The sequence below is a fragment of the Perissodus microlepis genome, chromosome 6 (genome assembly GCF_051167445.1).
Source record: "Perissodus microlepis isolate ML-2025 ecotype Zambia chromosome 6, ASM5116744v1, whole genome shotgun sequence".
In the NCBI taxonomy this organism is placed as follows: domain Eukaryota; kingdom Metazoa; phylum Chordata; class Actinopteri; order Cichliformes; family Cichlidae; genus Perissodus; species Perissodus microlepis.
This window is the reverse complement of record NC_140466.1, coordinates 38278571-38292571: the sequence shown is the minus strand read 5'-3', so window position 1 is coordinate 38292571 and position 14001 is coordinate 38278571. Positions and strand designations below refer to the sequence as shown.

Here is a 14001-nt window from a genome sequence, read left to right as displayed (position 1 = left end):
TCATCTCACCATTTCCTCATTGATAGATTCTGTTTCCTTCAACAGAGTCTATAAAGTTCCTCTTTTGTCTGCCATCCATTAGTGTGCAAAAAAACCCCTGATCATTAATGCAGATAACTGAAACACACTTAAATCCAACCAGTCGACGTGTCAGTTATCTGAATTTCAGTGAAATAATGACACTTTGGCTTTGGTGGTCAGTTCACATTACTTCAGATTTGCAGCCATGAGTGATTCCCAGACACAGGACACCAGTGAAGAGTGGGGAGTCTGACATGTGACAAGTACCAGAACACCACAGCCTGAAATGTCAAACTGTTCAGCAGAAGTAAGACTGAGGATGTAGCATGCACAAAAAGGTCAACACTTCTTTTTTCTTTTTTTATTCTCATAAACCAGAAGAGTACCATCATTCCACATGAAAACAATGGTGCAATGCAATGGTGTTAATCTATTATTAGTAGATCCACAGCTGCTCACATCTGGTTGTGACACTGGTTGGTGCAACAGAGAAGTCTGCTGTGTTTGAGTCACTGCAGACAGCCACAGACACCAGACAACTTCAAATCCTCTGTGTCACCTGCAGCTGGTCTGTGATGAGAGGAACACGTAATCCCTATTCTGTCTGATTCCACCACACTGGCATCTGTTGTCTAACTGATCCTGTTTTTCTGTTTAAGCTTCCTCACATTGTATTCAGCAGATATCTGCTAGATACAATGTGAGGAATAGGGTTAAAATTATAATTATTCTGTAACAGAGTACTGTAATACATTTAACAGTCATAGTAATGTTACTGATCAAGTTGCTTACAAGTTGATTTCAGTTTGTGTTGATCAAGGAGAAAATGTGAGAACACTTTACAATTTCTAAGGAGTGTGAATGTTAAAGAAAGTTACTTTAATTTTCATTGCATGACAGCACATGAAGGCACTGTGCAAACTGCACCCAACGCAAAGACACAATATCAACACAAAGCAAACCGCTAAGAACACTCCACCCATAGCGCCATGATTTAAAGCTGAACGTTTGCACATTAACACAAATTAAAACTACACCTAATATCTTTATTTTCAAACATAACTATACTGCGTGATTAAATATTAATTGTGTTATATGTAGTATTTATCATTACATTACAAAGTCAGAGGAAGCGAAGTACAACAAAAAAGATTAGTGCGACAAAAAAGTTGAATTTATAAAACATGACGTGTTATTTCGAGACACATTCTTATTTAAAAAATGCTTTCCAGGATTCCACGAAGATGCGTGGTCCTATAAATTTAATTCGTGATGCAGCTATGTAAGGATGTGTGGTAGAAAGTTGAACTCGGAGTTTCCCCCTCAGATGGTGACAGTTGTGCATGAATGGGTCATTAAGGCAGAATGTGATTTTCCACTCACCGGCATCATGTTGGCAGGTCCCCGCTCTGTCGCATCCACTGCAGCTGAAACCATCAAAGCTTACACCGTCAACCTCCTCTGCTGCCCGCCTCTCTCTCTGCGCTTTACTGTCACATCACATTTATATATATTTTTTTAGATTTCACCTCCTGCTCGACCTGTTGCAATGGGTCGGCGGGCGGTACGGTGGGATGCCCTCTGGAGAAAAAAGGCAGGTTGCTTTCAGAGAGAAGAACTACATGCAGCTGAAGGAGAGCAGCGTTTACACACCAGACTGCAGCTCTTGATGATCTGAGCAGAAAACAAAGCGCGGAGAGCCGAGCTGCTGCTCTCCTGCTGCGCTCCTAATCCTACTCAGCTCCCAGCATCTCACTAACGAGGCTTGGTTTTGGACTTACTCGATCATTAAACAGGAACAGCACTTCCGGTCAAATCTTTTCAGAATTAAAGCGACTCTTTCTCCAGAGTATGTTTTTAACATGTACATTTTCGATTTGTGGGGATCAGAGATTTAAACCACCGTGATACTAAATATTACACAGAGTTATGAAAAAATTAAAATTCTAGCAAAAGAAAACAAATACATAATAGACCATCAGTGATAAATATCCACTTTGCTCTGAGAAAAGAAATTTACACATAATAATACTAGAGAATACATTTCCAAGAAAATGTTGTTTGAAAGCTGAATGAGTTTGAGTTGACTTGTTGTAATTGTTAAATTATATAGGAAATTTAAGTGCAGAAGTGTTAAAAAAGATGGAGAGTTGTTCGGTTCAATTCATTTTTTTATATAGCACCAAGTCACCTCAACAGTCACCTCAAGGCACTTTATATTGGAAGGTAGACTCCACAATAATACATACAGAGAAAAAAACAACAACAATCATATGACCCCCTATGAGCAAGCACTTTGGCGACAGTTGGAAGGAAAAACTCCCTTTTAACAGGAAGAAACCTCCGACAGAACCAGGCTCAGGAAGGGGCGGCCATCTGCTGCGACCGGTTGGGGTGAGAGGAGGAAGACAGGATGAAAGACATGCTGTGGAAGAGAGACAGAGATTATTAACAAGAGTGATTCAGCAGAGAGGTCTATGCTAATGAGTTGTGCTAATGTTTGATTTTTTTATTTTTGGGGGGTGGAAAAACTCACATTACACTAGACAGCACACTACTAAATAGAAAAAAGAAATGGCAGAAAAGAATAACAGCATACAATATTAGCCTACAAATCAAGCACAATAATAATAATACAGAAAAATACAGGAAGAAAGGAGAATTGAAAAGATGAATACAAATTGAATCGTTCAGTGTCTTGGTTCAAGGTTCGTGGTCCGAATCCATCATCTGGCCAGTGTGGAGTTTGCATATTCCTCTCTTACCTGGGCTCTCTCTGCACTGGATTAGGTTAATTGGGGATTCTAAATTGTCCGTGAGTGAGTGTGAAAGGTTCTCTGTCTCTCTGTGTTACAGAGAAACAGGCTAATCAGGGGATTTTGTTTTAATCTTTCATATTCACAATTCCCATGGAATGAACTGGAACCTGAGGTGATGGACAAATACATACATACAACGCTCTAATTAACTCTGTCTGCTTTAAGTTACCTCACACATGAGAAAATTGGAGTCCATTAGACAGATATGACTTAAACCACTGTGCCACAGTATCTTTAATATCTATGACATGTTCTAACAACTGTAATAAAAAGTGTGGTCAACAGTGTCAAACACTACACTGTCTAGCAGTACAGAGGTAAGTCTACTGTCTGAGGCCACAAGATGATTTGTAACCTTCATTAATGCTGTTTGTGTACAGTGAATTCTGAATAGATTCAGTTTTATTTATATATCACGAAATTGCAACAACAGTCACCACAAGGTGCTTTATACTGTAAGGTAAAGACTACAATAATAGAGAGAAAACTCCAACAATCAAATGACCTCCTCTGAGCAAGCACTTGATGACAGTGAAAAGGATAACTCCCTTTTAAATGGAAGAAGCCTCCAGCAGAACCAGACACATTGATGGTTTGGTGGAAGTTATTATTGAAGTTAACACAGAAAGATTGGAGAGAGAATCTAAACGAATATCAGCTGTACATAATGATCTGTGGGGTGGTTGGAAATGTTTTTCCTCTAATGGTGAAAATTTAATTTGTTAATACAATTTCATTTATTTTTTAAAGAAACTTGTTAATTCATTAGTAGTGTAACGTGCGGTGGAGATGAAGCCAGCCGCGGAGGTGTGCAGGTGGATAGCGAATGAGCAACAGCTTCTGACTTTCCAAAAAGTACTCATTTATTTACAATATCAAAAATAAAAGTGCTACCTCTACCACACATTACTAAAGAGCACACTAGTCCGCGTACACACGGGAGCATCCATTACAGGAGGAGTGCGAAGAAGAACAAAAAGGGGGTGACACACCAGTCATGAGACAGGAGGCGCCGCCATGTGGTGATACACTGCATTACAATAGCAACTGTTACAGTAGGTAAGGTTAAAAGAATGCTTGGCTCAGTAGACATGTGACTCTCTGTTAGCCTGGCAAGAACCCTGAGTTTAACCTGGGTTATTCTTATTTTCTTCAGGCAGTAATGAATAGTAAAATGTCCTAGTTTTATAATTATTTTTTCTTTCTTTGTTTGTTTTCCATTTTATTTTGGAGCCAAGAGTGGCCGAATTTGGAGGTGAGCTGAGCATGTGCCAGAAACATTTATCATGAGTTACAATTATCATTAGCTTAACACTGGTTAAATTTAGCTCTTATTTTCCTTTAACACAATTGGTGTCCTGGGCAGTAATTATATCAAACACTGAAGGTTGGTGTTTTTCGTAACAAAAATTCTCAGTGAAACTTTTAATTTGAAACAGGAAGTGTTTTGTTTAGCTTCCTGGAGTAATGGGGGTACGCTATATCGACACACGTGTGTTTGGAACTTAGGAAAAGACGACTTAACAGCGGCTCTGTATCCAGGTGTGTTGACGTTTATTTTATACGAAATACAGGAAAGAGCAGACGTAATAAGCTTAATGGATGACGTTTTCGCTTGTTTCAGGTTATTGTGTTTATAACGCGCTCGCTCTTTGGCTTGGAGGGAGGGTGCAGCTCATTTAAAAACACATTTGATATTCAGCGCGGTGTTCATCCAGATAAAAAGACTGCGGAAGTTGTTATGTTTCCCCATGTACTAACTGTTAATCCTGCTTGTGAATGTTACACCTAACAAGTCTCCTGAAAGTAAACACTGTACACGAGATGACGCCATTTCCGTGGGTAAAATACCGATGACTGTCCTGAGAATTATTATTGTTGCTCCATATAACCCGAATCAGAGTTCAGCTCTCATCAAAGCCGAATAAATCTGCCGTAAAATCCCCATTCATGTGTTAGACAAGCTAATGCGAATAGAATTCACAAGATACATTATGTATGCAATTTCCCATGCAGTTATTTGCTCTGTTAAGTAACCGTAGTCCTTATGAACCAGTGAAAACTTACATTTTAGTCTTCGGAAAGATTTGCTAGGATTAATAGAAAGTACTGATATTAATATTCGTTAGTTTTCAAGATCACATTTTCATCCAGCGGCATCGATCATTAGCTAGCACCGAGTTGCTAGTTGCTATATGGTGTGTGGTTATTTCCGTCAACCTGCGCTTTTAAAGTTATGCATCTTGAAAGTACAAAAACCCCAAAGAACTGGTAAAACTTTAAGAGACATTTCAGGAGCGCCCACGTTGATGTCAGCTTTTAATAAGAAAGAAAATCCACCTGTGCCAATGGAGTGCAGGAGAAGCGTATTTATTAGATGTGTAACACATCTAATGCAAGATGGCGCACAGACCGGTGTTGTGCCAAAAAGCGATTGCCTGCCAAAAACTGATTTCCAATGTTTCCGTGTATTTTTTTTTATATGTAATATTTTTACGTATGTTGGTAAATAGACTTCGGTAAACAGCGTTTACAAGGGGGTTATACATATATATATATATATATATATATATATATATATATATATATATATGTGTGTGTATATATATATAGAATTAAAAAATTATCTGTTTTTTCAAGTATCTTTACAACTCTGTGTTATTGTACTTACATTATAATCAATCCGGTCCTTTATCCCCACTTAAAATATTTTTACAGAACTATTGTAATATTTGCTGCCATTTCTGCTGTCCTACTGGCCAACTTACTCTTACAAAAGACATTTGTAATGTTAATGAGTTTTTTTTAACTGCATAAATAAAGGTTATATAAAAGTCACTGCCAAAAACTGATTGCGGCTTCTACCTTGTTACACGAATGTTGTTTGTGGCTCAAGATGACTTTATGTCATCCATGAGGGATGCATTTGACATATGTTTCACATATTATAGCCCAACAAGTTACTTATAACAATTTAAATATGAGCAATCCGTTTTTGGCAAATACCGGAAATCAGTTTTTGGCAGACACCAGTACCTGCCTGCTCAGTGCTGCTGCGCTTGGCGGAAAGCGTCATTAGAAAGATTGAAACTCTTAGGCTACGTTCACACTGCAGGTCTTAATGCTCAATTCCGATTTTTGGATCAGATCCGATATTTTTGTCTGCTTGTTCACACTACAGATAAAATGTGACAGCAAACGCACTCTAGTGTGAACCCTCAAAGCGGCCCGCATGCGCAAAAAAAGACGTCACACACAACATGCTCTGTTTAGACCCAGACCGAACAGTATTGTTTGACTGATGGCCCTTAATGTAAAGACTTGTTTCGGACTTTACGTTTCCTAATTTTGCTTTAAGTTGTAAAGTTATTTTGTTATTTACATATGGCCTAATAATTATCCTTGTTGCTGTTTCAGAGAGGAGCGGTGCTTCAAAGGATAGCTGCAGATTTCTGTCAGAATCTGCAGATTATACAGTACAAATAAAATGTTCACGTTTCTCCAACGTTGTCTTCCCAACAGTTTCACTAACATCTACACTGGATGGCCAGGAAGCGTTTGCGATGTCTTCTCGGGCGCTTCTCCAGCGCTGATAATTGGCGTCTGTCTTGTGTCAGTGACGTAAAAGACGGATTTAAGCGACATGACCATTCAAACAGCAGTCGCTTTCTAAAACATCAGATATGTATCTGATTCAGTACCACATACGAAAGTGACCCATATCGGATTTGTGCCGTTCACACTGTCATACCATGATCGGATATGGGTCAAAAAAGTCGGATTTGATGCGCTTTCGCCTGCAGTGTGAACGTAGCCTAAGAACGCTTTTTTCTTTGTAGGGTTGAATAATTATGACAAACTCAGCACCACGTAAAATAGTTCATATTTGTTTTATTTCCGGTAGCTCTCTGCGTCTACTACAACCTCATAAACAAAGATGAAGAAGAAGCAGAAACAGCTGCCGAGCTCAAAGAAGAAAGGGTTAGAAAGCAGCAGCGACGAGGAGTCGTCTGATGTGGAGAGGAACTTTGCACTGATTACTGAGAGAAAAGGGACTGAGGAGGAAGATCAGTGCTACAAAATAGGAGAGGAAAAGACTGATGAAGATGAGGAACGATCAGATAGCAGTCATGAGATGGAATCTGATAATGATGAAGCACAAGAGGGAGATGAAGAGGATGGCAACAGTGATGATGACCCAGAAGATGCTGGTGGCAGCAATGAAGTCCAAACAAAAGAAGACATCAGAAAGGGTGAGTGTGTCTGCAGCTCAAGAATATGAACATTACGATGCCAAACTGGTGAAGCGTGACCTGCAGGTTACATCTGCCATTTGTAAAGTGGGTATAAATGTCGTAGCAGGACAGCTAGTTAAGTATGGGTGGTGCAGCTATAATTACAACCACGTTACCTTTAAGTGCTGACGTAAGCCCTGTTTGTGCGATCGGCCACAAAAGTGTGTTTGCATGTATGTTGTTTGTATAGAGGATATTATTCTGTTCAGTTAGGAAGTGTAAACTAGGGCTGTGCGATATGACCAAAATCTCATATCCTGATATAAGAATTCCATCGTCCTGATAACGATATAAATCACAAAAATGTAACATTTTCTGTAAATTCTGTGAATCTCGGGCAGCTCGACCTGGCGGCTCTTTTTTACTTCTCATCAGTAAATAATCTGCTCTTTCACGTGATTCAGTTTATTTTGAAAAGTCTCAACAGGATCTTGAGCTTTATTGTGAAAGGTTTATGTGGAACATAAACAAGCGGACACGCGATGGTGTTACCGTCGTTGTCGCTAACCACAACGCATAAAAACAGGCGCTTGTCCGTCCGTAGTGTGGTTATATAAAATATAAGAGAAAGCGAGAACTTTGAGAAATTAATATAACCACTACAGTGACCATCAAAACCATGAAAAAAATATTGCCGTAAACAGTTTATTTTGCGACACCACGAAACAAACGATAGCGTAAAATGAAACGATAGACGTTTTTATATCGTCATCCGGTATATATCATTATATCGAACAGCCCTAGTGTAAACCATTGTGAATTTTTTAACATCCATTTGTTGTTGTTATTTTGTTTTTTTCTTAGCCACCTACAATCAGAGCATGCTTTCCTAGCAAACACAGTGCTTTTCGTCTTGTGTTCTCACTGGCCACCACCTGTTGTGGTGCTCCTCATTTAACTGCCCTGACAAATAGGATTTTGACCAGCATAGGGTTCCCACCCTCATTTTCAAGTACATTTCATGACAGACACAAACACAGATTGTTGATTTATGTATCTGTGCGTTTTCATATTTTTGTGTTCCAGCTGCTGTATGGTTTTTGGGTTTTTTTTCAAGGTTTTCCCCCCCTTTGTCTTTTTTTTCTGCCACAAACCCAATATAGTGCTGAATGTATAATTGCGTGTGATAACTAATTGCAGTGTCTCCCCTTCTGTCTTCTTCAACCCTTCCAGAGCTGTCCAACATGTCATTTGAGAACATTGTAAAACTGCAGAACCAGGTGGGAACCAAAGTTTACAACACGGTCGCCTATGGCAGCAACAGGAGTCACGAGTCCAGCAAGAAGAAACGACTAAACAAGAACAGGTGAACTTTCTCAGCCTGCTTAGACAACTGTTAGACTTTCCTCATCTAAATCCTGCAGGGCTTTACGGTCTGCTTGTGATTTCAGGCCAGTGGAACTCTCAGCCAAGAAACCAGCACCATTCCTCCGACAGGTCATCCCCGTCAAGAAACCAGTGAGTGGAGAAAATCTCCAGTGTTGAGTTCAATGCACAAGCACTCATGTATATACAGATTGTATATACAGATTTGGTTTTTGTTCTGTCCTCCAGACGCTGAGAGATCCTCGATTTGATGACTTGTCTGGAGAATACAAACCAGAGATTTTTGAGAAGACATATAAGTTCATTAATGACATCCGACACAAAGAGAAGGAGGTGAGAAAATGAACGACAATGTGCTGAATGTAAATAGAAACAAAAAAGACATTTTTAACTGTAGGCTGAAAAATCTAAGATGATAACAGTTGTAAAACTTGTTTGTTTCAGTTAGTGTGAGAAGAGTAACAGTGGTACCATTTTCGTTATTTGCAGATTGTTCAGAAAAAGCTGAAGAGAATAAAGAAAAACAGCCAGAAGAAGGAGAAACTGCAGTTCCTTTTGAAGAGGATGGTGAGTCTTTGCGGCCTTTCATTCACTTTTAATTATTCAGTTTAGTTTTTTTGTTTGTTCGTTTTTATCAAGAAAAACTAGAAACGCATTAATAGTTTTACAATTTAAGCATCTTCCTTGAAAACCATTTCAGTTTGTTGATTTATGAAATCATAGAAGAGAATAGAGTAGAATAGATCTTTATTGTCACTGTTACAAGAACAGTGAAACACAGTTTGGCATCTCTCCGTTAGCAGCGTGTAGATTCCTTTAGAATAAGAAAAAAAGAGAAGCCAAAAAATACACTTATAGAGCTAACTACACACAGGGAATATACATAGTAACATAAGTATCTACCAGATATATACCAGTTATATACAAGTTATATGTACCATGCAAAGGAGCAGGTGCAATATAAGGAGCATGCATCATCAACCTCTTGTTGCTACAGACCTAATAAAAGGCTGCACCAGCAAGCAATCTATTGCTTGTAGTTGGCAAACAGCATTTTCAGCAGTATGTGTAAAAGTACTTTGCAATTTAAAAAAAATAAAAACAAAACTGCTGCAGCACGGTTACTAACTGCCACACGCAAGCGAGAGCACATATCTCCCATACTGGCATCCTTACACTGGCTGTCAGTTAGTTTTCGAATTGATTTTAAGATTTTATTATTCATTTTTGCATGTTGCAGAGGTTAGCACCCTCATACCTTTCTTATCTTTTAAATTGGTACACTCCTGCAAGATCACTGTCTGCAGATCAAATGCTCCTAGCTGCCCTGAGGTCAAGATTAAAGCACAGAGGAGACCTCTGTTTGCTGTGACTGCTCCTAAATTGTGGAACAAACGTCCCCTTCATTCATCTGAAAACCCAGTTTTATTCCTTGCCTTTTAATTCTCTTTTGTCTTAAATGTACAGCACCTTGGTCAACAGTTGTTGTTTTAAATGTGCTATATAAATAAATTTGACTTTGACTTTACATGTTATAGTAATGCATTGCATGAGGTCATCAAACATCAAATTGGCCAGTGCAGCATCAATATTCTGTTTGCATGCAACAGTTCTCCAGGCTCTCTTTCAAAGTTTTTCTTTAAACATTTGCTGCTTTTTTCAGTGATTTTCACTCCAGTCCGTGTAACTGGCTATTTTCAGGGGTGTGTTTTTTGTTCTTTGTATGGGTTATAGTGTGTGTGCGGCAGCAACAATAAATGGAAACAATTACAATTACTTTGCATGGTTCTATTCGGAGGAGGTCTTTTTAATGTCAATTTTGACTTTGTGCAGGAAAACCAAGACCAAGCAAGGAAGAACAAAGAGCAGCAGAGAGAGAGAGAGCTGCAGTTCAAGAGACAGCAGAGAGAGAGAGCCAGCGAGGGTGGAAAACCATTCTTCTTCAAGAAATGTAAGAAGATCATCACTAGATCTCGGAATGCCTATTTTCAATGTACACATCTATTGATTCACTATTTGGCCCCAGCATTCCAAAATGACATCTTGAGTTCCTGATGCAATCCTTCCCATTTATTCACACTTGGGACTGACATTAGGAATACACTGACCTGTGGTCCCAACTGTGACTTAGACTATTTCCTTAAGGATTATTAAAGTATTCTGATTCTGATTTAAGATGGTAATCATGAAAAAAGAAACGTTGATAAGAATTGATTTTTTTTTTCATTTCTGTAAAAAATAAACAGTGACAGTATCTGTGAAGGTAGTGGAAGTTTTAATAACTGTTTAATAACTGTTCTTTAATAACTGTTTAATAACTGTTCTTTCAATTATTCTTTATTATAGCTGACATGAAAAAGCTGCAGCTGGCTGAAAAATACCAAGAGCTGAAGAAGAGCAGCAAACTGGACAACTTCCTGAGCAAGAAGAGGAAGAGGAACGCCATGAAGGACCGCAGAAAGCTGCCCAAACAGCTGCAGAGCAAGAAGGCTGTCTAAGGCGTCAAGTGTCATTAAAAACTGTCAAATCATTTAAAAGATTCTTCTGATAGAAAACCCTTCATGCATCAGTCTGGCAGGCATCCCCAGGGTCTAAACAAGTTGCTGGAGCTGAGCGTCTCAGCTGGCGAAGCTGCTGGGGAGTCTGACTTAGTTGCTATTATTTGATAATGATTTCAGTGCATTTATGTTCAGATATCTGAACTTTCTTTCATCCATTGATACTTGAGCTATCAAACGCAGGACATTGTATCATTGTGTCAAATCTATAAAACATGTACTTGTTAATAATCAATAAAGTGATGTATTTAAGTGTCTTTGATCTTCATTTGTTCATTGTTTAATTTTTGAGTAGAAAGTGCTTTTTAACATGAAGAATGTCCTTTTCCTGCACTCTAATAGCCTTTTTTATGCAGTGAAAATATCATGCATTTCGCTGCATCATGGTTCAATTAGGGATGAGAACTGATACTTGCAGTACCCATTGACTTCAGAATTCTTAAAACAACTGTATTTTATATGTATGTGAGTACAGTAGGTCGTATATGTTCTGAGTAGGGTTAACCGTTTGGCTAGATACTCATTTGCAATAATGCCAACTCTGCTTCCTCTAGCTGCCAAACAAGTTGGCAGGACACTGGTGCACACATCAACAAACCCCTCCCTCCCATAATAATTGCTGAACACATGAACAATAGTGGGAAAAAAACCTTGGTGAAGCATCTTACTAACTGACATCCTCGTGAAGCCCGGTTTCAACAACATTGAAATATTGACCTGTTTAAATGTGAACCTGTCCAAGGCACACGCTAATGTTAGTCACTGAACTGTTTGTAGCCCATACTGGCTATCTCTTATTAAGCTAGTGGCTGGTGGCTAATAAAATGGTAACACTTGGAGCTAGTTATCAGTTCCTCTCATCTGTAATGTATTTAGATGATATTAATTTGATGCAGAGACAGTTATTTGTGTCTAGAAAGTGTTTCTGTTACGGTCGGTGATTGAAAATTTACACTGTTATACAAGCTGCACACTGACTACTTTGCATTTTATCAAAGTGTCATATTTTCAGTGTTGTCCAATGAAAAGATATAAAAAAAAAATATTTACAAAAATGTGAGGGGTGTACTCACTGAGATGCTGTGTAATTCAAAACCATTAGATTTTTTTGCTTTTCATACAATGCCAGGAGAACTTTTGGATGTGACAGTTGTGACAATTATCTGACCTCGTTTTAGATCAAATGAACAGAATTCACATTCCCAGAACTATGATTACGTTTTGTTTTGGGGGTAAAATAGTCAGATTTTTCATCCCTAACCTTCTTTTGTAAATTTCACACACAAAGGTCTGTACTACAGGCAGAAACATGGCTGTGCCATGGGTTCCCCAGTTTCACCCACTGTGGCCAAATTGTAATGGAAGAAATGGAAAAGAGGGCTTGGTTATCCTACCCTGGAACACCACCAAGCTATTGGTTCAGGTATATGGATGGGTGAAAATCAAATGTTAGAACATACCACAATTCACTGATCACATTAACTCGGTGGGCCAACACATCAAGTCCACCAGGGAGGATGTGAAAAATGACAGGTTAGCCTTCTTAGACTGTGAGATTTCCATCAGTAATGGGGGACATCTAAAAGCTGATGTGTACCGGAAACCTACACATACGGATCAGTATTTAAGGTTTGACTCTCATCATCCACAGGAGCAGAAACTGGGTGTCATCAGGACACTACAACACAGAGTGAACACATCCCAACAGACACAATGGCCAGGGAAGCAGAAGAACATCACATCAAGAAGGCCCTGAGTAAATGTAGCTATCCCAGCTGGACATTTGTCAAAGCTGGGAAGGCGCCTAAAGAAAGCTCCAGTCAATCCAGGAAAAAAGGACAACTGCTGCCTAAGCGAAAACCCTTAGTGATCCCTTATGTCTCATAAGTATCGGAACAGCTGAGACCCATTTTCTGTGTCTCTGCGGCTTTTAAACCCCAAAACACGCTGCACCAAAAATGTATCCACTCCAAAGATCGGGTCCCTCCACACAAATAGAGTTATATATTGTACACTGTTAAGTGCCTGGAGAATTGCTGTGATTTTATACCTCTATTATATAACTGTACAATAGCAACCAGCATTCCTACCCCTTACTCAAAGTGCAATACAACCAATCACATCACACTTTATACTGCACTGATCCTACTCCTTACACTGTACCTGTAGATATTTTTATATATTTTGTTTCTGTATATAACGTGTGCATTACCTCTTAAACTTATTTTTATCTTTATTTATCTCATTCTCCTATCCAAAGAATGTTGAATTTATCTACTGCTGCAAATGCAGAGATGCCAAACTATGTTTCATTGTTCTGGTAACAATGACAATAAAGATCTATATTACCCTATTTATACATCGGTGAAACTAAACAACCTCTGGCGAAGCCAGTGGCACAAAACAGAAGAGCTAACATCAGGCCAGGACTCCACAATCTATTTACACCTACAGGCCAGTGGACACTCTTTCAACGTCATAATTGAAAGAGGAGGAGGCCATTAATGTGAAAAGGGAAAGACCATCTCTGAATCGTGGAGGGGGACTAAGGGTACATCTTTCACCATCTTACAATGCTGTGATTGCAGCCATTCCCCAACTCTCTGTGAATGATACTCATGGTCTTTGATCAGTGGTTGTTAATCAGTGGCTGTTGATCAATGGTCAAGACAGTTAATGTTCAAGCAACTGACCTCACAGCCCATTGTTCATTCAGTAGCGCTAGTTTCAGTCATTGTGAAAAGGTACTGTTTATAAGATTGGGGAAACCTGCAGTCAGCTGGAAGTCACTTGGATGAGTGACTAAATGTCTCTCCCACTGAAAACGCTACGACCAGATGAACAGAATCAACTTTTTGGAATTTCCTTACCTGGATGGTTGAGCATCAAGATGTTCTTAGGGAACATTTTGAGCAACCAACTACTGCTGAGAGCAGCATCTGAATGAATAGCAGTAGATAATTACTGGTTTGGACTCTAACA

The 14001-nt window shown here is 39.0% G+C and overlaps 2 protein-coding genes across 2 annotated transcripts in view; one reads left to right on the top strand and one right to left on the bottom strand.

Annotated features, from left to right (window-relative positions):
• The window catches only part of LOC146386214 (apoptosis-stimulating of p53 protein 2-like), a 34328-nt gene extending 32532 nt beyond the window's left edge, over positions 1-1796 (bottom strand). The window contains exon 1 of the mRNA XM_084932298.1: positions 1405-1796. Within this exon, the coding sequence (XP_084788424.1) occupies positions 1405-1458 (54 nt within the window). The 5' untranslated portion in view covers positions 1459-1796. The remainder of the gene's footprint in view (positions 1-1404) is intronic.
• Positions 1797-4272: 2476 nt separating this feature from the next.
• rrp36 (ribosomal RNA processing 36) lies at positions 4273-11276 on the top strand. Its single transcript, XM_084932300.1, has 8 exons — positions 4273-4382; positions 6745-7093; positions 8309-8441; positions 8527-8593; positions 8690-8794; positions 8951-9028; positions 10295-10412; positions 10808-11276. The coding sequence occupies exons 2-8, from the start codon at positions 6778-6780 to the stop codon at positions 10957-10959; spliced, it is 969 nt and encodes a 322-aa protein (XP_084788426.1). The 5' UTR covers positions 4273-4382; positions 6745-6777; the 3' UTR covers positions 10960-11276.
• Positions 11277-14001: the final 2725 nt, after the last annotated feature.